Below are 23225 nucleotides of genomic sequence, written 5' to 3' on the forward strand. Positions count from 1 at the left end.
CATGGTGGGCCAAAGGGCCTGTTTCTCTGCTGTAGGGCTCTGAAAATGCACAGGCTCACAGGGTGAACAGATGGCTCCTGTTAATGTCTATCCATTATTCTCTCCATCTTTTGTGAGTGGCTGGAGACTTCTAACAATGTTTTACTTCAGCCACAGTATTCAGCATCTAGATATTGGAAGACCACCTTTGATTTTTTTTCCCCATTTCCAAATTAATTCCTCCTTTCTGTGCAGTGAGAAAGTAAGTTCTTTTATTTAGTTCAATGAGTATGCTTTTTTTGTTTGAAGAATTACAGGTAAGTGATGTGAAATCAGCTTTACGTGGTGCAGATTGCACTTCAGCCTCCATAGGTATTTTAATTTGAATCTCATACTGTTATGGTTGGCTGCTATTGTAGTTTTAAATTTTGTGCTTTTCTGAATTACAGGCTCTTGTACTGGGCCGATGTGGGAGAGCCAGCAAAAATTGAAGAGGCAGGGATGGATGGAGTTGGCAGAAGGATACTGGTCAGCATTGGGATTGAAAAGCCTACAGGGCTTGCACTGGGTAAGAGCAAATACCAACCTACATTGAACTGGGGTTTGTTGTTGCACAGTAAGGGTGGACCTTTCAGTGGAAAATCTTGTCCTCATTTCCACTCTCAGGTTCACAGAATCATCAGCCCACCCTGTCTAGGCCAACCATCTATACTAATCCCATTTTCCAGCACTTGCCCCATAGCCTTCTATGTCCTTGCAATTCAAGTGCTCATCTAGCTACTTAAAGGTGTTGAAAGTACCAGCCTCCACCACTTCGTCAGGCAGTGTTTCAGATTCTAACCACCCTCCAGGTAGGCGAAGAAAATCCTTTGCATCCCCTTAAAGCTTTGCCCTCTGGCTCTATGTCCCTCATAACTTTGTGTACTTCTGTCAGACTCCACCTCAGCACTCTCTGCTGCAAGGAAACAGACCCAGTCTCTCCTCCTAACTGAAACAAATCCTGGTGAATCTCCTCTGCACTCTCTCCAGTGCAATCACTTCAGTCCAGTAGCGTGGTGACTAGATCTACACGTTTCTCCAGCTGCAGCCTAACCAAGACCTCCCTTCTCCTATATTCAATGCCCCAGCTAATGAAGGCAAATATCCCACATGCCACCTCCACCAATTTTATCTGCCTGTGCTGGTACCATCGGGGATCCTTGGACTTGTTCATCAAGGTCCCTCTATTCCTTACTGTTCCCTAAGGCCCTTCCATTCATTGTGTCTGTCCTAGTATTAGTCTTCCCATAATCCTCTTGTTAGGATTAAATTCCATCTGCAGTTGCTCTGCCCATCTTACCAACTGATCAATATTGTTCTGATACCTAAGACTATCCTCACTACTAATGGCACCACCGATTTCTGTGCCCTATCTGAACTTAAATTGTTACCGTCTGCTTTCGTATTCAAATTGTTAAAGTATACAACATATCAGTGATGGACTCTTGCTATCTGTGGCCACAGGCTTCCTATCACAAAAGCAGCCCTCCACCATCACATTCTGCTATTAACAAGCCAATTATGAATCCTGCTTTAAATTTGCCTCCTCTTCTAAAGGAAATTAGTTCTATCCAGCCTTGCCTCAACTACCTCTGTTCCACTGAAAACAACAGCAGCCCATCCAGACCTTCCTCCTCACTAAAGTTTTCCAGTCATGGCATCATCCTCCACGCTCTCTGTTACACCCTCTTCATTGCAATTACATCTGTTGACGTGACCAGAACACAGTCTCAGGCTGTGGGCTAACTAACATGGTACACAATTCTAGCACACCCCACTGCTGCTATTATCAGTGCCTCAACTGATAAGGGAAAGCATATTGTTTGCCTTTTTAACCACCTTATTGATCTGTTCTGCTGCCTTTTAAGGAGGTGTGGATATATGGTCCAAATTCCCTGCTTCTCCACGCCACTCAGTCTTCTCTCTCCTTATTTCCCTTTTAATACACTTTCTATGCATCTCTCACGCATACATTTTCTATGCTGATCTAGACTTTCTACTGTACTAAGGTTAATAAAGCACACAGGATCCTGGCTTTTATTAAAAATAAAGACACAGCACAAGAGCAAGGAAGTGAGGATAACCTCTACGACAACACTGGTTCAGTCACAGTTGGAATTATGTTTAGCTCTGGACAGGCACTTCAGGAAAGATGTGAAGGTTTTAGCGAGGGTGCAGAGTGATATACAAGAACTACAGGAGGGATGAAGGATGTGATAGAATGGAAAAGCTGGGTTTCTTCTCCGAGTTGAGAAGGGATCTGAGGGAGTAGTTAAAATCATCAAGTCAGAGCAGATGCAGAAAAAGTGTTCTTGTTGGTGGAGGCAAAAAAAAGTAATGTTAGACATTGACTTTAGTACAGCAGGAAGTCCAGAAAATACTGAAAACACTCAGTAGGTCAGGCAACAGCTATGGAGAGAAGCAGCGTTTCAGGTTGCTGGTTTCATCAGATCACATCTTGAAGAACCGCTGCTTCTCCCCCCGAGGGGGTTTCTGTCAGTGTCTGTTATCTTGCTCATGTCCCCATTGTTTCTGTTTTCCTATTTGTCTTTGATGAGCTGATTTGGAAATGACACTGCCTTTATCTGGGCCAGTGAGTTTGGGAGTATAAACATTATCTGAAGTGTTTCCCATAGAACCATAGAACAATTCAGCACAATACAGGCCCTTCGGCCCACCATGTTGTGCCGACCATTAAACCTCGCTTAAGACTATCTAACCCCTTCCTCCCACACATCCCCCTATTCTAAGTTCCTCCATATGCTTATCTAACAATCTCTTGAACTTGACCAGTGTACCTGCCTCCACCACTACCCTAGGCAGCGCATTCCATGCACCAACCACTCTCTGGGTGAAAAACCTCCCTCTGATATCTCCCTTGAACTTCCCACCCATTACTTTAAAGCCATGGCCTCTTGTATTGAGCATTGGTGCCCTGGGAAAGAGGTGCTGGCTGTCCACTCTATTTATTCCTGTTAATATCTTGTATACCTCTATCATGTCTCCCCTCATCCTCCTCCTCTCCAAAGAGTAAAGCCCTAGCTCCCTTAGTCTCACCTCATAATCCTTACTCTCCAAACCAGGCAGCATCCTGGTAAACCTCCTCTGCACCCTTTCCAACACTTCCACATCCTTCCGATAATAAGGCGACCAGAACTGGACACAGGCTCTAAGTGTGGTCTAACCAGAGTTTTGTAGAGCTGCATCATTACCTCGCGGCTCTTAAACTCGATCCCCCGGCTTATGAAAGCTAACATCCCATAAGCTTTCTTAACTACCCTATCCACCTGCGAGGCAACTTTCAGTGATCTGTGAATATGAACCCCTAGATCCCTCTGCTCCTCCGCACTGCCCAGAACCCTGCGATTAACCTTGTACTCCGCCTTAGAGTTTGTCCTTCCAAAGTGTACCACCTGGCACTTCTCCAGATTGAACTCCATCTGCCACTTGTCAGCCCAGCTCTGCATCCTATCAATATCCCTCTGCAATCTCCTACAGTCCTCCACACTATCCACAACACCTCCGACCTTTGTGTCATCTGCAAACTTGCTAACCCACCCTTCTACCCCCCTCATCCAAGTCGTTAATAAATATCAGGAAAAGTAGAGGTCTTAGAACTGACCCTTGTGGGACTCCACTAGTCACAGCCCCTCTAATCTGAATGCACTCCCTCCACCACAACCCTCTGCTTTCTACAGGCAAGCCAATTTTGAATCCACTTGCCCAAGTGTCCCTGGATCCCAAGCCCTCTGAAGAAGCCTACCATGTGGAACCTTGTCAAACGCCTTACTAAAATCCATGTAGACCGCATCTACTGCACTACCCTCAACAATCTTCCTGGTCACCACCTCAAAGAATCATATCAGGCTTGTGAGACATGATCTTCCCTTCACAAATCCATGCTGGCTGTCCCTAATCAGTCCATGATTCTCTAAATGCTCACAGGTCCTATTTCTAAGAATCCTTTCCAACAGCTTGCCCACCACAGATGTAAGGCTCACTGGTCTGTAATTCCCTGGACTATCCCTACTACCTTTTTTGAATAAGGGGACAACATTTGCCACCCTCCAATTCTCCAGTACCATTCCCGTGGACAACGAGGACTCAAAGATCCTAACCAACGGTTCAGCAATCTCCTCCCTCACCTCACGGAGCAGCCTGGGGAATATCCCGTCAGGCCCTGGGGATTTACCTGTCCTAATATTTTCTAACAACTCCAATGCATCCTCTTTCTTGATATCTACATGCTCTAGAACATTAACCTTACCAGCACTGTCCTCTGCGTCATCAAGGCCCCTCTCCTTGGTGAATACTGAAGAAAAGTATTCATTGAGAACCTCACCCACTTCCACAGCTTCCAGGCACATCCTCCCACCTTTGTCTTTAATCGGACCTACCTTTACTCTCGTCATCCTTCTGCTCTTCATGTACATGAAAAAAGCCTTCGGATTCTCCTTAACCCTACTCGCCAAGGCCTTTTCATGTCCCCTTCTCGCTCTCCTCAGCCCCTTCTTAAGTTCCTTCCTTGCTGCCCTATATTCCTCCTGAGCCCTTTCTGATCCTTGCTGCCTACACCTTATGTATGCTGCCGCCTTCTTCCTAACTAGTTGTTCCACCTCTCTTGTCACCCATAGTTCCTTCACCCTGCCATTCCTTCTCTGCCTCACCAGGACAAATTTATCCCTAACATCCTGCGAGAGATCCCTGAACAATGACCACATCTCCATAGTACATTTCCCTTCAAAAGTGTCAGCCCAATTTACACTCTCAAGTTCTAGCCTTATAATTTGCCCTTCCCCAATTAAATATCTTCCTGTCCTCTTTGCTCCTATCCCTGTCCATGACAATGCTAAAGGTTATGGAGCGGTGGTCACTGTCCCCCAAATGCTCACCCACCGAGAGATCTGTCACCTGACCCGGTTCATTACCTAATACTAGATCTAATATGGCATTTCCTCTAGTCGGCTTGTCAACATACTGTGACAGGAATCCGTCCTGTAAACACTTAACAAACTCTGCCTCATCTACACCTTTGGCACTAAGCAGGTGCCAATCAATATTTCGGAAGTTGAAGTCTCCCACGATAACAACCCTGTTATTCTTGCACCTTTCCAAAATCTGCTCCTCAGTATCCCTGCTGCTACTGGGGGGCCTATGGAATACTCCCAGTAGAGTAACTGCTCCTTTCTTGTTCCTAACTTCCACCCATACTGACTCTAGGGAGGATCCTTTTGCATTATCCACCCTTTCTGCAGCTGTAATAGTATCCCTGACCAGTAGAGCCACCCCTCCCTATCCCTTTTAAAACACTAAAATCCAGGAATATTCGATATCCATTCCTGCCCTGGTGACAGCCAAGTGTCTGCAAGAGCCACAATATCATAGTCCCATGTGCTAATCCAAGTTCTCAGTTCATCACTCTTATTCCTGATATTTCTTGCATTTAAGTAAATGCACTTTAGCCCATCCACCTTTCTACTTTTATACCCTTCTCCTTCCTCAAAGCCTCTCTACCTGTTAGATCTGACTTTTCCCCATCCCTTTCTTCCTCTGACCTACCCCTCTGGTTCCCATCCCCCTCGTAAACTAGTTTAAACCCTCCCGAACCACCCTAGCAAACCTGCCTGCAATGATATTGGCCCCCCTCGGGTTCAGGTGTAACCCGCCCTCTCTGTACAGGTCCCACCTTCCCCAGAAGAGATACCAATGATCCACAAATCTAAAACCTTCCCTCCTGCACCAACTCCTCAGCCAGGCATTCATCTGTTGTCTCCTCCTATTTTTACGTTCACTATCACATGGCACTGGCAGCAAATCCTGAGATTGCTACCCTTGAAGTCCTGTTCTTCAGCCTTCTGCCTAGCTCCCTAAACTCAGTTTTCAGGACCTCATCCCTCTTCCTACCTATGTTGTTTGTACCAATATGTACCACGACTTCTGGCTGTTCTCCCTCCCGCTCAAGGATACTGTGGACCCGATCAGTGACATCTCAGACCCTGGCGCCTGGGAGGCAACATATCATCTGGGATTCATGCTCACTTCCATAGAACCTCCTGTTTCCCTGACTATTGAGTCCCCTATCACTATTGCCCGCCCCTTCTCCTCCCTTCCCTTCTGAGCAGCAGGACTAGTTCCAGTGCCGGAGACCTGGCTACTGCTGCTTGATCCCCGCAGGTCATCCCCCTCAACAAAGCGGAAAACCTGTTATTGAGGGGAACAGCCTCCGGGCTCCTCTGCTCCATCTGCCTGTTTGTTTTCTTTTTCCTTTTCTCTCCCCTGACAGTCACCCTGCTATCAGCTCCCTGAAGCCTAGAAGTACCTGCTTTAAGGGGGTGACTGTCTCCTGATGCACAGTATCTACATAGCTCTCTCCCGCCCTATTCCCAATTTACAGTGCTCGTCTGCAACCTACTTCATCAAGCAATCTTGTTTCCCATTCCACCACTAGCCCTGATCATACTAATCTCTCTTGTTTCCCACTGATCTCCGTCCCGTGCTGTTGATTCACTTTGTTTCCATTGCTGATGAAATCCCCAAGTTTACTGCTGCTTACTCCAAGCTCCCTTGATTCTCCAATGGAAATGTTTGTTGTTCTCTTGGGGCCCTCTGCTGGTAAATACTACACTGCTGGCTGGTCCAAAGTAAAGCCTCCAATCCAAGATCTAGTGATTTAAACTGGACAAAGCTACATAAAGTAAAAACCACATGTGAATCTGATAATGGAAGGTCTTGGGGGTGGCTGGAGCTGCTGCTTGGACAGCTCTGTCATAAAACAGTGAGGTACAAGAAAACATCATCATATGATTGAACAGAGGACATAGACTGGAATGTGCCTGTTCATTGAGTTGGATGAGCTGAGCAGGAGAACCAGCAGGCTGATTCCCCTGGACGGAGAGCACTAAAGTCAGCCATTCCAGGTTGTTGCAGTGGCCCCAGCATAAGTGAGAACAGGGTAAGATTTGGGTGTTTAACTCCACACTCACCATCTGCACCCCTGTCATGTCCAGGCATGTGGAGAACTTTAGCTGCCTGGAGTTAGCATCCTGGAGGTGAAAACAGAAGTGAAAAGACTTGACTTAATCCAGTTTTTTGTATGCTTCATTTTCAGACTTTATCAAGAATCGACTGTACTGGGTGGATGCTGGACTGCATGAGCTGTTTTACTCTGATCTGAATGGGCACTATCGAAGGAGTGTTTTTGATTCCAAGAAATACCTGACAAATCCATTTGCGCTGGCAGTGTTTGAGGTAAAGCCATCATTTTGTAGTGCCAGGTTAATTCCAGGTACCTGATGGTCAACACTGAGCTGTGTGAATTGTTTAGTATCGAGCCAGTCCTGCACTCTGAGAGTTTCACACTGATATTTTAACAGGAGGAGGGATCTGTGCACAGGAGCCCAGTCAGCCACATCGGAGAGTGGGAACCGTGCTGGGCTGACTGGAGAGAATTCAGGGAGTCGAACAGTGAGGGGGTGTCGCTGGGTGGTGGCATCTAGTCCTGGGGCTGGATCAGGCCAACTTATTAAAGCCATTCCTCCCCTGACCTGAGAAAACACAGCTGCCCCAGCCGTTGGTGCTGAGTGCCGCCCTGCACACTCTCCAGTGATGGCTGACAGCTGAGGAAGGACAGCAGCTGGTTTGCAACAAGAACCACTATAATTGGTGTTGGTTTATTATTGTCACTTGTACCGAGGTCCAGTGAAAAGCTTCTCTTGCATACAGTTCGTACAGATCAATTCACTACACAATGCATTGATGTAGTACAGGGTAAAAACAATAATAGAATACAGGGAAGTGCAGTGCAGGTAGACAATAAGGTGCAAGGTCATAACAAGGTAGATTGTGAGGTTAAGAGTCCATCTCATTGTATAAGGGAACTATTCAATAGTCTTATCACAGTGGGGTAGAAGCTGTCCTTGAGCCTGGTGGTACGTGCCCTCAGGCTCCTGTATCTTCTGCCTGATTGGGTGGGGGTGGGGGGTGGGGAGAGAGAATGTCCCGGGTGGGTGGGGTCTTTGATTATGCTGGCTGCTTCACCAAGGCAGCGAGAGGTATAGACAGAGTCCATGGAGGGGAGGCTGGTGTCTGTGATGCGTTGGGCTGTGTTCACAACTCTGCAGTTTCTTACGGTCCCGGGCAGAGCAGTTCCCATACCAAGTGTGATGCATTCTAATAGGATGCCTTCTATGGTGCATCAATTAAAAATTGATGTCAGAGGGGACGTGCCAAATTTCTTCAGCCTCCTGAGGAAGCAGAGGCGCTGTTGAGCTTTCTTGGCAGTGGCTTCTACGTGGTTGGACCAGGACAGGCTATTGGTGATGTTCACTTCCGGAACTTGAAGCTCTCAACCCTCTTGACCTCAGTACCATTGATGTGGACAGGTGCATGTACACCGCTCCCTTTTCTGAAGTCAATGACCAGCTCTTTTGTTTTGCTGACATTGAGGGAAAGGTTGTTGTCATGACACCATTTCCACTAAGTTCTCTATCTCCTTCCTGTACTCCGATTCATATTTATTTGAGAAACAGCCCACTACGGTGGTATCATCTGCGAACTTGTAGATGGAGTTAGAGCAGAATCTGGCCATGCAATTAGCTGGGTAATGCATTTTTACAAAGTTTAAACTGCTTATTCACTTCTGCAAATTACCACTTTAAACAGCTCATTGAAAGCCTAAAAATCAAGTATTTAAAAAAAATGGAGTCTTTGTTTTCCATCATTGGCCTGTGCTTTAACAGATAAAACAAAAGAGCAAGACAGCCAGTCATCCCTCAGGCATATTCAGAGTGTTCTGAAGTTCACATTATTCCCACTAACCCCTTTAACTTGAAACACCACTAGGCAGCTTTTTAAAAGAACTTGGAATTCTCTGAATAAAGAAATAGTCATGGAGTCATACAGCACAAGACAGGCCTTTAAGCCCATCATGTCCGTGCTGACTGTCAGGCACCTGTCTATAGCATTGCTTCCACAGCAGTAAAAAAAAAATCAACTGCATATTGTCAGGCTGAAGAAATATGAACATCTATACCAGTTGCATCTATATCCCTGGATTATAAGCGACTGAAAACTGAAAAGTAAATAGGATTTTATTTTTATGAATTATTTTTGTGGTAGATAAACCTTGATGAGTATGACTGAAAATTTGTTTTAAATTCCGTAAATGAGCGAATGCTTCTAACGTGATGAGTGATTCTTTTTCAGAACCGTGTCTACTGGTCTGACGAGGAAAGCAAGACTCTGTACAGTGCTGACAAGTTTACAGGAGCTAATGTGACAGTTCTGGCACAAAACCTCACAGAGCCGCGCGGCTTGGTCCTGTTTCACAAACTGATGCAGCCAGTCGGTACGAGATCATCACTTACTGCTGCAGGTTTTCTCCTGCTGCAGATTACTGTGTTGCACAAAGGTCTTAATTTGTAATATGGCCTCTGTATAAAAAATATATATATAAACTTCTCAGAAGCTGTATTGTGATCTGCACACATTCTGTATCTCTGTAAGCTTAACCATCCCCCTCCAAGAACAAATGGAAAAAATAGATAAATGGCAACAAAAGTCTTGGTTGAGTTTGATCCAACCACTGTGGCAAACTCTGCCTGCGATTTAATGATGTACTGGCTTTCTGTATCCTCACTCAATTACTGACAGCCAAGTATGTCATCAAGTTATAAACAGCTGATCAAACCCAGCCTAGACAAGTGGAGCAAAAGACCCTTGTAAAGAAAAACAACACAAGTTTGAACATTCTCAGTCCACTTCCCAGTGGCTGTTGCTGCACTACATGAATGTGCTGCTTGCTGTTAGAGAAAAGGCATTGAGGGAGTTTCGTTTATCCTGCCCCTGCTGCCTTTCTCTTGGGTACAAATATGTTCTATTGCCCAGCACCAACTTCTCTCACCTTTATGACAAACATTGAATCCCACAGCCGATTAACTGAAAATACAGGAAGTGAAAAAGCAAAGAGCATTTCATGTTTTGGATGGAGCTCTGAGGTTTTGATGAATGGTCTTCAGCACATGTTAATCTGTGCTCCTTTTAGATATTTCCCAACCTAAACTGTATCTAGATTTTTTTCACTACACTGTCTCATCTGTAAGGTCAAAAAATAGTTCTTGAACGTGACATCACGGTTGGCTCAAATACTCTTCTGTCCCCACTCAGGATGTAGTTTTAGTCAGAATGAACTAATCTGGTATCTGAGCCAAAAGGAAGATGCAAGACACAAGCTGTTTTGAAACAAAGTCCAAAATCTTTACAGAAACTTTGGACTTGGTCTTTGATGAATTGGGTGATTAATTCCCAAGGCTGACATTGACTGCTTTATTTGGCCTCATTGGTATAAACCAGGGTTATATGTCGGCATGCTTGTTAATGTTAAAGCAGACTTGTATTTTTTTTCCCAGTGATCTGACAGGTTAATGATCATTTCTATCACTCAGCTGCACGAGCTGTTAGCTGCAATTTCTTGTTCACAGAGTTTTGACACTCAATTGCCACAAACAGTCTTTAATATTTAATTTTGAGTTTACAAAGTAGGTTGAAAGGTGAGAGGTCGGTACTGGCAAATAGAACACAAATTGATCTCATTCCTCCACTGCTCAGAACTGCAGTTTCTCCTGCTTGGCTAATCTTCATATCGAAATACCTGTCTACATATGCTTTATTGGATATTTTCTAAATAGTTTTGGGTATTTGCTATTTCCCAACTCAAACAAAAATCTTTTTGAAGGGGACAGCTCATGAAAGCAAATTCAAAACAGATTGGATATGGAGCCTGGAAAATCACTGATGTTTCTCTAGAACTCTTCACGTGATGTGGAGTACTTGCAACAGAATCCTTCGCCCCTCAGCTCCCAACTTCTGGCCTTTACCCCATGTGACATGTTACTTTGCACATGTCCTTGTAGCCTTTCTGCTGAATCTCTCTGGCTGAGAGCTTTACAGAGACTCAGTTGTCCATTGTCCCAGTCTTTGCGATCATTGTCCAGATGTTGGTGTACTCGTGTGAAGAGGAGATCTGTATTACACAAGCCGTGTGTTGGTCATTGTTTACAATATTATTTGATACATAGAACACCACAGTTGGAGCTACCAGGTGAAAGTTTTGCTGAAGGATGTAATCCTTCCAACAGCCCCAAATGTACTTTCTGTCATCCCTTAAAGTACCTTGTGTTGGATTTTTCTGGAATGTTTTGGTTGTGTTTGGCTCCAACCAACAGAAAAAATATAACTATCGTAAATTCCAGTACGGCCTGAAGTTGTGTTCCCTGGACCACTGCTGATGGTGATTGTCACTGGACCATTATCCTAGAGGCCTGGGAATTTCTTGGATTCTCTCTGGGGTTTCTATTGCACTTCTGGCCACAGAAGTGGTGAAAGTTTCCAGCCGACCATATTAAAAAAAACAATTGACCTTGATAGTCATTGGTCGTTTCGGGGAGGAGGTACAGGAGCCTGAAGGCCCACACTCAATGTTTCAGGAACAGCTTCTTCCCCTCTGCCATCAGATTTCTGAACGGTCCATGAACACTACCTCATTATTCCTCTTTTGCACTATTTATTTTTGTAACTTATAGTAACTTCTGTGTCTTTGTCTTGCTGTTGCCACAAAACAACAAATTTCATGACATGTCAGTGATAAACCCGATTCTGAAATTGATAAGTAGAGGCACAACTTTTATTTAGAAATCTCGATGTTATGTAGAGCAAAATAATGCTGGAGGTTAATTTGTACTTCATATAACATGCCTCCACTTTCCTACTGTCAGGCACTCTGCAAACTTTGTGAAAAGCTTTCCTTGCGTAAAAGGTTCATTTGCTGGAAATCTAAAGCAAAAGCAGAAAATGCTAGGGATGCTGAGCTGGTCAGGCAGATCCTGGTGTGAGTGCATGAGTAGAACAATTGTAACAAATCTAGATACGACTGATTCTAATGTGTATACGTGTTTATTTCTTTCTGGTGTTGTGAAACAGTGAAGAACTGGTGCGTTGAAGCTCGTGCTGCCTGCGAGTTCCTGTGTGTGCCGGCAGTTGACGCTGCTCAGCACTATGCATGCCTGTGCCCAGACAATATGAAGCCTGATGAGACTGGACATAGTTGTAGAATGGGTAAGATAAATCAATACTTGAAATGAAAGTAATCAGTTTGTGGGATAGGCCCTTTTTAATGTCTTTCAAAGTCTTTGTGCAGACAGGGACCCACAGTATGTGCAAAGATCATGCGAGAATAATGACCCCAGTGAGGGGCACAGAGTCACACTGGGATGAGGAGCCATCGGTGGGATGGGTAAGGTGCATGGATCCCACAGGATGGACTTGCTGAGTCAAGGTGAGTGTGGTGGGACAATGGTGGGGACCAGAGATGGAACAGAGCATTGCTGGGCCAGGGACCCACAGGTTAGAGGGTGTATGCTTGCAGAAACTGGCCTTGGACACAGGTTGCAATAAGGGTTCACCTGCTGCTTTCCAGACGTTGATTATTGGTGCATTATTTAACCATCAGAACTGAGTGTTCCTGTCCTTGGGGTGTGTGCTGGATAGTCAACAGAAGCAGGTTCCTGCTTGCCTTTTCATCCTCCCTTCACTAATGATAGTTTCAATGACCCAGTTAAGTTCAAATTCAGCACAGTCCAAGATTTGTGACATTGAGCCTGTGAGCTGGCTGGCTGTTCTGCCCCACTCATTGCTTTTTCCAAGAATTAACAAAGGGATTTTATGCATCAATTTCCAGAGATGAATTGGAGCATGTCCCAGGAGGAGGGAGAAGATTCTGGCACGTCCCAGGAGGAGGGAGACGATTCCAGCACATCCAAGGAGGAGGGAGAAGATTCTGGCACATCCCAGGAGGAGAAATCAAATAGAGCTGATCTGAGCTATCTCGATGCAGTATCTATTGGGATTATTGCAGTGATAGGCAAGTTTTTTTAAATTATTGCCTGTCTTGAAATGCCGCGTTAAAGGTAGAAGGGTGGTGTTATAGGGAAGCATGTGGTGCCGTGTACAGAGATTGCACTATGTCAGAGAGTAGTACAGCACAGAAACAGGCTCCTCAGCCCAACTTGTCCATGCACACCAAGATGTCAATCCAAGCCAGTCCCATTTGCCTGTGTTTGGCCCATATCTGTCTAAACCTTTCCTATCCATGTACCTGTCTGAATGTCTTTTAAACATTGTAATTGTACCTGCCTCTACCACCTCCTCTGGTAGCTTGTTTCATGCACCCACCGCCCTCTGTGTGATAAAGTTGCCCCTCAGGTCCCTTTTAAATCTTTCCCCTCTCACCTTAAATCTGTGTCCTCTAGTTTTAGACTCTATCCTGGGAAAAAGACTGTGACCACCCACCTTTATGTATGCCCCTCATAATTTTATACACCCCTCAGCCTTCTATGCTCCAGGAAAAACAGTCCCAGCGTATCCAGTCTGTCCTTGTAACTCAAGCCCTCAGTCTTGGTAGTATCCTTGTGAATCTTTTCTGCACCCTTTCCAGCTTAATGACATTGTTCCTTTAGCTGGGAGACCAAAACTGTGCACAATACTCCAAGCGTGGTCTCACTAACGACTTGCTCCGTGGCAACATGACGTCCCAGCTCCTGTACTCGAAGCCCTGACTGATGAAGGGCAGCGTGCTAAATGCTGCCTTCACCACTTGTATCTCCATTTACAGGGAACTCTGTGCCTGTATCCTGAGGACACTCTGTTCCACAACACTCTCCAGGGCCCCGCCATTTACTGTGCAAGTCCTGCCTTGGTTTATCTGATAAAATGCAACCCCTTGCACCTGTCATAAGTTGTATGCCATCTGCCATTCCTTGGCCCACTTTCCCAGTTCATCTAGTTCCTGTTGCAAGTGTAGGTATGTGTAGGGATAGTTCTGTGTTTTGTAGTTTCTATTCCAGGGAACTGTGTTGTGCTCTATGGGGAAAAAACATGATCCCAGTCTGAGATCCAAGTTAGTAATTGAAGCTGCTGTGTACTTGCTGTGAGATAGGACACAGTGAGTGGATGAGGCGCAGCTGAATACAGAGAAGCATTGGAATGTTTGAGTCTGGACAGGACAGAAGAGTGTCTGAGTGTTCCACTGCAGATGGGCCAGTGACGGGCATCATTCTGGGTGAAAGTTGGAAGCTTGAGTCGGAGTCAAGTAGGAGACCAAAATTTTAAATGGCCTAGTTGGTCCAAGAAAATAAACCCTTATCCTGGAGCAATTGTAGCCCTTTTAATACTACAAGGTATGTTTTAATTTCAGTTTAATCTAAAAAAACAAAATTTACCTATGAATTAAGTTACAAACCTGAATCTACAGCATTGTTTTCGGAAGATGTAATGCACGTGCATTGCCAGTTGTCTGAGCAGGGAACAAGTCTTTCGGTTTCTTTGGCATAAATCAAATTTGGCCCAGAGCTTCCTGTTGGTGTACTTGGTATGAAAGCTTGAGCTCAGCATGAAGTGCGTGTGCTCCATTTTCTTTGTAAATTTGTCCCATATTTTCTTTCTCTTCTACCTGCAGTGTTCCTGACTGGAACTGTTATGTGCTGTGCTACTGTCCATTGGAGAATGATCTTCAGTCGCGTCAAGAAATCCCGCTGCTATTCTCCAGTCCACCTTGCTGCAGAGAATTCTGCAATGGACAACAAATGGACAACGAATGAACACCATTTCCCAGCAGTAAGTTTTGTCACAGCGGTACTACAATCAGTCTGTTCATATTGCAGGCTGCAGTAACTTGGAGCAAGAAATAAACAGGATCAGACTAAGAGAGGGAGCATAAGGATTATAAGTTAGGGTTACTGTGCACATGTGAATGTAAGAGCCATACTAAACAAGCTTGTTGATCTGCAGGGTCAGTTAACCATGTGGGACTATGATGGCATTAACAGTAACAGACCTGGCTTTAAAAAAGAGGCCAGGAAAGGTAGGGAAGGGACGACGAGGCAGAATGGCAGTATTCATTGAGAATTTTGCAGTTCTGGGAAGAGAATGTCCTAGAGTGATCAAAGACAGAATTTATCTGTTTAGAATTAACGGTAGAGGTGCAGCTACACTGCTGGGACTAGTTTATTGGACCCAACTAGTGTGAAAGATATTGATTGGCAAATTTGTAGGGAAAGTGCAAAAGCCCATAGTGATAATGCGAACCTTAACTATCCAAGTTACTAGGGGCAAGAGGGGAAGAAGTTTCTGAAGTAGATGCAGGAGAGATTTCCTGATCAGTACATTCCTGGCCTAATGACAAAGGTCCTTGACCAAGGACCAAATGGCACTTGGTCTGATTCTGGGAAAACATCTAGGAAATAATATGGAAAGAGTATTGACACTCCAAAGTAAAAACTGTCAGTTGGGACGTGTCCAATTTCAGTAGGACAAGAATGGATCTGGTCTGAGTACATTGGAATCAAAGTTTGGCAGGCAAAACTGAAGTTGAGCAAATGGGAGGCCCTTAAGTTGGAGATAATCCAGCTACAGGCCGGGTACATTCTTGGGATGGAGAACGGTAGGGAAATTAAAGCCAGAACTCCCTGTGTGACCAGATAGACGGGGAGTAAAATGGCAAACGAGGAGCACCTGACAATTGACAGGTTGTAAATGTGAAAACCAGGCTGATTGCAGAAAGTTCAGAGGGAAGGAAAAGAGGAAATGAGCACGAGGAGAAACCGGCTGCAAATGAAAGAGGAATCCGAGGCTTGGCACGTGAACAGGGAAAAGGATTACATGGGAGAGGAAGGGCCGATCGGAGACCAAAGGAAGTTTACTGTTTCTTTTTCCACAGACTCTTTCTGAGTTGATGCAGATTTCCAGCATCTGTAGGGTTTTTTTTGTATTTTCATTTAGTGCAGAAATTTAACAAGTCGTGCAGAAGTGCTGTAACTGGAGTATCACATCTAGTTCTGGGAGTCACACGGAAAGGTGGGAAAGCTTTGAGGAGCAGAAGGGAGTTACCAAAAGGTTCCAGAAGATTGGGACTTGTTATGTGACTAGATCGGAGAAGCTGGGGTGGTTCTTCTTGAGACACGGGTTGTGGTGGAGATATTTTAAAATTGTTAAGGTGTAGACTGGGTAGGTGGAGAAACAGTTCCATTGGTGAAGGAATGTAGAACTAGGGGTACAATAAATGTGACATGGAAAATCTTTTCCGCAGTGTGTGATCTGGGTCTGGAGTGCTAGTGAATGCAGTGGTTGTGGAGAGCATGGTGTTAGAAGGGAATCTGAAAAATCTTCGAAAGTATCTTGAGGATTATGGGGAGAGCAGGAGTTGGTTGCTCTTACTCCACAGGCTGAATGGCCTCCTTCCATGCTGTAAATCAGAGACACCAGAATGAAAGGAGTTTGAAAGTGCAGTTGAAGTTGAAAGGTTATTTCAGAGATCATGATTTAGATATTACAAAGTTATGGAGAAGCTCAAAGAGTAAGGATTCAGATTGAGGGAAGGCTAATTTTACCAAACTGAAAGTGATCAGGAAAGTTTGACTGGAAACAGCTCCTTGAATGTAAATCAGTCTCTGAGCAGTGGGAGACTTCGAAAGGGGATTCAGGAGTTCTTGGTAAATGTGTTCCCACATGGTAAGAAGCATTACTCTGATATTGAGCTGGTTGAGACTTGACGGGTTGAATGGCTTTCTTCCTTGCTGGAACAATTCTGTGAGTCTGTGAACCATTGCAAGGTAAAGGGAGAGGCTGATGCAGGCAAGACTACACCAAGGGAAGAACCTGGCACCATCCATCTCAGTACATTGCCATTGAGCAGAAGGTAACTCAGCCACCTTACTTAAGGGGTCACTCTAGATGCCAGGTATTCTGCAGAGGGTAACAGGCAATAACTGGTGGGAAACACGCCCTGTTCTACTGAACCTTTCCCAAGCATAGGAACTCATAACGTAGAGGCAACCCCTGTGTCACGGAGGGGTTGTGTTCCTAGAAAACCATCCATATCACAACTTTCAGTCATGCAAAACCCTATTTCTCATTGAATCGCATGTTATAAGTGGATAAATGTTCCTCCCGGATGTTTTTGTCTCAGCAGTAATAATACGGTAGCTGCTGGTTCACAGCAGGGGGCTACTTCAGGGATTGTCTTGTCACTTTCCAAAGCAAATGGGAAGTGGCCAGCAGCTGCCTTTGGAGACACCAGGGACTGCAGATGCTGTAATTTGGAGCAAACAACTAAAGGCCAGGAATTGATGGTGATAGGTAGAGACGAATAAGAAGGGCAGATAGTCGGATGGTAGCTCAGGAGGGTTGGAGGTAAGTGGCAGCCTCTTGCGTCTCCACCTTCCAGCCTTCAGTTTGAATGGAGACATAATTTTAAATGCACGTCAAATATAATTCAGACATCTTGAGGGTAAATAATATAGAAAACTCTTCTTTAAAAAAAAATTGCCAGACAGCAGAATGAACCTACCGCACTAAAAAAAACATCATGTGCATACGTCAGGAATGGCAAGTTGAAAGAAACAAATATGGACAAAATTTGTTTCTCACATTCTGTGTTTATTTAACTCCCCCACCCCCCACACAAATTTTATTCCGTATCTTGGATTTTTGGGTAGTGATTTATGTGTTCTGTAAGGGTGAATTTCTGTAATGTGGTCTCCCCTGTACTGTACAACTGATGAAGTGTAGGAAATTCAGGTTTAAGTCTCCCAGAAAGCAGACCATTTACTGCCTGATCTGAATAGTGCAGTCCCCATGTAACACTGAACTTAAGTTCCATCAATTTTCTGCTCGAGTTTGAAGTCAGTTGGCAGTGATGCCCACCAGGATATCTCTCATTTTCCATCCTCTTTTCTGAAGCTGGTGATAGGATGTTAAAAGAACTTAAATGTTGTCCCCTGCCTGTTCCCTTGGCTCGGATACCCATGGAAAACACAAGAGTACAGTCCCCGGTGCTAACTGAAAATGTTGGGTTGTGGAAGATGAGTGTGTTGTTAAAGAGAGAATTGACAAGATCCTGGGAAATAAATTAAAAGCACGGTACCAGCAGTCAGAGAATGTTATCAATAAAGTGGTTCTAAAGATTTACCCTAATTGCCATTTGTGACAAATGGTGTAATACAGCAAAGCTACGACAATCTGCTTGACTATTCGGAAATACCGTTGTTCTAGCATTTGACTGCTGGGAGCCTGGCTCCCACCCACCCTTTAAACTTACCCAGTTCTTTGGAAAATTTATTATGATGCTGTGTAACATCCAAAAAATGATTTAAAAGAATGTTAGGGTATTAATGGAATAACATCCAATAGTCTGTAAAATCTGCCAGTCCAGCACCACTGAATTCCTGACCGTTCTGGATTATTGGAGTTTTACTTTGCACAGAAACGGTCACTGATTCAGGTTAATCAATCAGAACTGAGAAAAGTTAGAAATCAAACACATTTTAAATTGAAAGGGGAGGGGTGTAGAGAACAAAAGGATGTCTGTGAGAGGGTGGAGACCAAGAGGGTTTGAATGGTGCATCTGGGTGTTTGTGTCAGCTGAAGCAGAATGAAGGTTGGTCAGAGCTGAGCCGTCTGGTGGAGGTGTAAATAGGAAATGACTGAGCACAGCAAAGAAAAATGTACTGGAACTGAGAAAGCAACACAAACCACTGCAGATGATAGAAATAGAAAATAAAAACACAATCTGCAAAGGTCTACCGTTTCTAGAGAAAAACAATCCACTTTTCTTATTGATGACCTTGTGTCTGGCTAGTTAAGTGAAATTGGTGCAATGTCTTGAAATATAACGTGGCCAATCAAGGTGAGGTGCTCTCCTCGATCTTGTGTTGGAACAGTGCAAGAGGCCAAAGATGATGGTCAGGTTGGAATAGAGAATTCAATGAACAGGCAACTGGAATCTCAGTGTTACTCCTATGTACTGGGCAGACATGTTCTGCAAAGAGATCACCCAGTCTTCTTTTGTTTTCTCCATCGTGGAGAAGACCACACTGAGAGCACCTAATGTAATGTACTAGAGTGGAAGACAAACAAGTGAGTCACTGTCTGACCTGGAAGGACTGTTTGTCCCTGATGGGTGGAAGGGAAAAGGGTAGTGTTTTATCTACAGACATGAACTCAGCTTCCACAAACACTGATTCAGTTCTGTTTCCCGTACATAATAACAGGCATTCGCTATAAATCTGTGAATATTGTTTTGATTCTTTGCATTTTATCATTGAATTCACTAATTTGACTGTTCACTTGACTCCACAGCCCTTTGTTGTAAAGATGAAGAGGGATACATCTGATTGTTGTAAGTGAGGACTCCCATTTCCATCAGCAATCCTGTGGTCAGCAGTGTTGCTCACTGAACTGGATATGCTGGTGATCATTGAACAGTTAATGTTATTGTTCAGGCCATTGATAAGGTATTTATTTATAAAGTTCTGGTATTATTTATTGCAGGATGTAATTTGGTGCTGAGCCAGGGAATGTGTCAAAAAAGCTTTCCAGCAATGCTCCATTAGAAACCTTGCCATCATTTATCCTATTGTAATTAATGCACAATGAGCTTTCTAACTGCACTGAACAATGTTAACATAACTATAAGGAGCTTCTTGGACACATTCCCTCATTGTTTAATCTGAGATTTCTGTGCAAGTGTCATGTGAAAATGAACTTGATTGCTGTTGAATATAAGTCTGAGAATTTTGTTAGTAAAGAACAAAGTTTGCATTTTTTTCTGTTCTTCTGTTCCCTCCCTTTGTTCTGTATGTGCCCCCTTTATATTTGTGGTCATTCCTGTCCTTGATTGTGAGGTAATCCCCCTCACTGGGTCTGGTTTGGACAGATTCTTGGTGAGGATCCACAACAACAGGTTGTGTGGATGTTCCGTTGCACAGAATTTCCTGGAAGGTTCAAGCTTAAAAATTGAAATATAAACCAGGTCTAAGATTTAAAATCCACACCACAGCATCCTCACGTTCAAAGTTTGAAATATCTGGAACTTGAGGGAGAAACAAGGCAGTGGCTGTCCAGTGCAGTTGGAAGATTACCGCCTCACGTTGAATCTTCACACCGCACATTTGGAAGGCTGTCTGAAGTAATGTACAGGATGCAGTAATGCACACACTGACCTAACTGCAGCAAGGCAGTGAACAGGTTAACATTTCCAGATTAAATCCTCAACTGAAAAATAAACAAGCAGAACACAATGTGAGACCTGACAAATGCTGTGCTTTAAAGTGGCGGGTGTGTTCACCTTGAAGATAAAACTTCCAATTGGAATGACCTTCAGTCATCAAACAATCTCCATGAGTGAGGTTCATTCTGCCTTTGTCCTCTGACTGGAGCTCACACAGAACCTCACACCTCTTCCTTTTAATTTGCTCATTTAATGTTGATAAGTTTATTCTGTAAAATTAATACTGCCTTTAGGTTAATACTTTTACAAAAGCCTCGTCAGTGATTGATACATTTTCTGTTAAATATTTTGTTAAATTTTTACCGGTGTGGTCACCCCATCCACATCCTTGTGCTGTTTGCACATTACTGGAGGGAAATTGAAACTAAGTATGGCCTTGGTTGTTAAATACATTATGCAAATGAAATTCATTTCTTACACGTGATTTACTAACATTGTGTTCACTATAAAATGCAGCACCAAGAAATACTGTGATTGCAAAACATATGATAGTGAGTGTTATGTTAAAAGTGGTTGCAGGACTGATTCTCAGTCCCCCGTGCCAAACTGTGGCATTTGCATTAAACCAATACCAGTACAGAACAGCCCATCACGTCTCTTGACTGGAATAGAGGCTGCTGTGTAATCACCCACTGTGGCCAAATTCACCCCACAGCATAAATAGCAGACCTTAGCAAAGGAGCTGTAATATCAAAAATCATTTCTGCTGCAAATGGTTATTTAGTGAACATGTGCTTTATTTACAATCCAGATGTGTTGTGGCAGGGCCAAGTTGTGTGTGAATCTCATATAAGTGACAGCTTGCTCTCTGCCTCAGACTGCATGAGGTTATTCTCAGTCAGTCATCCTGGGCAAGTTCTGAAGGTGAGCATTGACTCATTTGCTAGGAATATTTGTTCTTTTTTTTTATTCTCAAGTTATATTAATTTTGTGTAAATGCTGCTAAGTTCTTAGTAGTTAAAGCTTTGTGTTTAAGCCATTGCTCAATACTCTGTTGGTCCATAGTGCCTCTGGGACCATTGCTGGGACACAGGTTCTAGCAACGTCAAAGTACCACCCTTAGCAGAGTGGAAACTGTGTTGATTGGTCAGGGTTCCATTTTGCATTCTGCCACAAGCTGACTGTGGAACTGCATTGAGAAAGCATCCTTGGGCAATCCCCTTATCTGGATATGGGCAGCAAGGATAAAGAAAGAGAACCCATGAAACAAAATTACTGTTCATAAAATGTTAGTTGCCATCCATTTATAACAATATATTCATTTGTGAATCTCCACTATTACCTGGTTTGCTCCTCAGAACTCGCACATCCCTCCTTCCCTGTTCACTGCACTGCATGGGTTAGATTTTAAACTGCCCCCACCCTTTCTCAAAAAGCAACCGATTTCTGATGGAAATAGGTAATCGACTTGGGATGTTGCAGCCAAAATCCACCTCGACATTCCCCATGACCTCCTCCCGCAGCAGCTCCTCTTTGTCTCTGAGCAGTTAGAACTGCCATGGTTCCTAATCAACTGATGATAATTCATTTTGCAAGAAATTAACCATAGTTTACAAAGGAATTAAATGTTAAAACTTAATTGTTCAGAATCAAAACAATGAACCTGATGGTAATTGTTAGTTGTGATTCAAATTTCAACAATTTAAATTAAATTTGTCCATTAAATTTTAATTATCCATTTCCATTACTTTGAGGAGAGCTTGCTGTGTCCCATTACACTGTTAACTGACTTAAACATGTTCCAACCATTGACTGACTAACTTCTGTTAAAATCAAAATGTGCCACTGGGTTAAATAAAATCTCATGGATCATTCTTTTGGTGTGTCTGTGCATGATGTGTTTGCTCAACAGTGACTTTCACCTCTGATGCAGTTCTTGCTATTTTTGCTTTCCATAAATCACCCACCCTACACCAACCTTGCTATGAGTTGGGACCTTTGCTAGATGCATAGCTTCTTGCCCAGCTTTATGTAACCTCTAACAGTTCTGGGGTGGGCCTTGGCATGACATCAGGAGGAAGGAAATGCTGCAATCTCTTAATGATGAAGTGGCTCCAGGGCAGTTGGAAAATAAGCAGGGTCAATTTCTTGAGGTTGTAACCAGCAAGTTGAGGGGAATCTGTTATTTAGTGTACTTGGACTTTCGGAAGCCTCTTGATGAAGTGTCACAAGATTATGGAACAGATTAGAGCACACAATATCGGGCTAATATCCCAGTGTGCACTGAGGATCGCCTAACAGACAAGAATGATTGGGTCGTTTTCAGCTGGAGAAGTTATGACTCGTGGGATGCACCCAGGAGTGGGGGCCAGGCCCCAGGAGTTCACAATCTGTCAGTGATTTGGATGAGTGGATCAAGTGTAATGCATCTGTCTCCTGATGACGCAAAGGTAGCATGGGCTGTGAGAAGGATGCAGAGGTCTCTGATGTGCTGGTGGGTTGAGGACATGGCAGTTATAACATGGGGGGGTCATCCACTTTGATTTAAAAAACAAATGAGCATTTTTTAAAATGGCAAATGACAAAGATGCTGCGAGGGACCTGGGGTTTTATTGTCCTTACATTAGGGTAGTGATGGCTTTATGATGTATAGATGCAAAATGTGTGGTATTCTAAATTGCAAATAAAACAGTTCTATATTTTATTCCCAAAGTGTTTGTCATTTAGATAAAGCTGACAGTGAGCTAAAGGAGATCATGTGGAAGGTGACTAAAAGTCGCTAGGCTTTAGGTATTTAAAAGGATTAGGAAAGTGGAGACAGCTTGGAGAGAATATCAGAGCTTAGAACCTAAGTAGCTCAAACCAGCCTCAATGATGTGGTTAAGGAAGTACAAGAGTCAGAAGAATTAACAAAAATGTAGCCTTTCCATCTGGAAGTAGACCTGACTGCAAATTCTAAAATCTTGATACTGATTTCCATCACAGTAATAAAATCTTTTAAATTTGTACATACCCCCCCCCCCCCGATGTTTCTTTGTTTGCAGTACTTTATCTGCTGTAATCTCTTCGCATCCTCCAGCGCTGATTATCGTTGGTATTATCTGATTAACTTGTCAGTTTTAAATCAGTCACTGCACTGCAGCTCCTC

The 23225-nt window shown here is 43.7% G+C and overlaps 1 protein-coding gene across 1 annotated transcript in view; it reads left to right on the top strand.

Moving 5' to 3' along the window:
* Positions 1-22781, top strand: part of LOC127582692 (low-density lipoprotein receptor-like) — an 89691-nt gene extending 66910 nt beyond the window's left edge. Inside the window, exons 4-11 of the mRNA XM_052038250.1 lie at positions 289-296; positions 429-547; positions 7127-7266; positions 9223-9364; positions 11995-12129; positions 12752-12934; positions 14528-14685; positions 19207-22781. Of these exons, the coding sequence (XP_051894210.1) occupies positions 289-296; positions 429-547; positions 7127-7266; positions 9223-9364; positions 11995-12129; positions 12752-12934; positions 14528-14685; positions 19207-19254 (933 nt within the window). The 3' untranslated portion in view covers positions 19255-22781. The remainder of the gene's footprint in view (positions 1-288; positions 297-428; positions 548-7126; positions 7267-9222; positions 9365-11994; positions 12130-12751; positions 12935-14527; positions 14686-19206) is intronic.
* Positions 22782-23225: the final 444 nt, after the last annotated feature.

This window comes from Pristis pectinata, chromosome 24 (genome assembly GCF_009764475.1).
Source record: "Pristis pectinata isolate sPriPec2 chromosome 24, sPriPec2.1.pri, whole genome shotgun sequence".
Classification (NCBI taxonomy): domain Eukaryota; kingdom Metazoa; phylum Chordata; class Chondrichthyes; order Rhinopristiformes; family Pristidae; genus Pristis; species Pristis pectinata.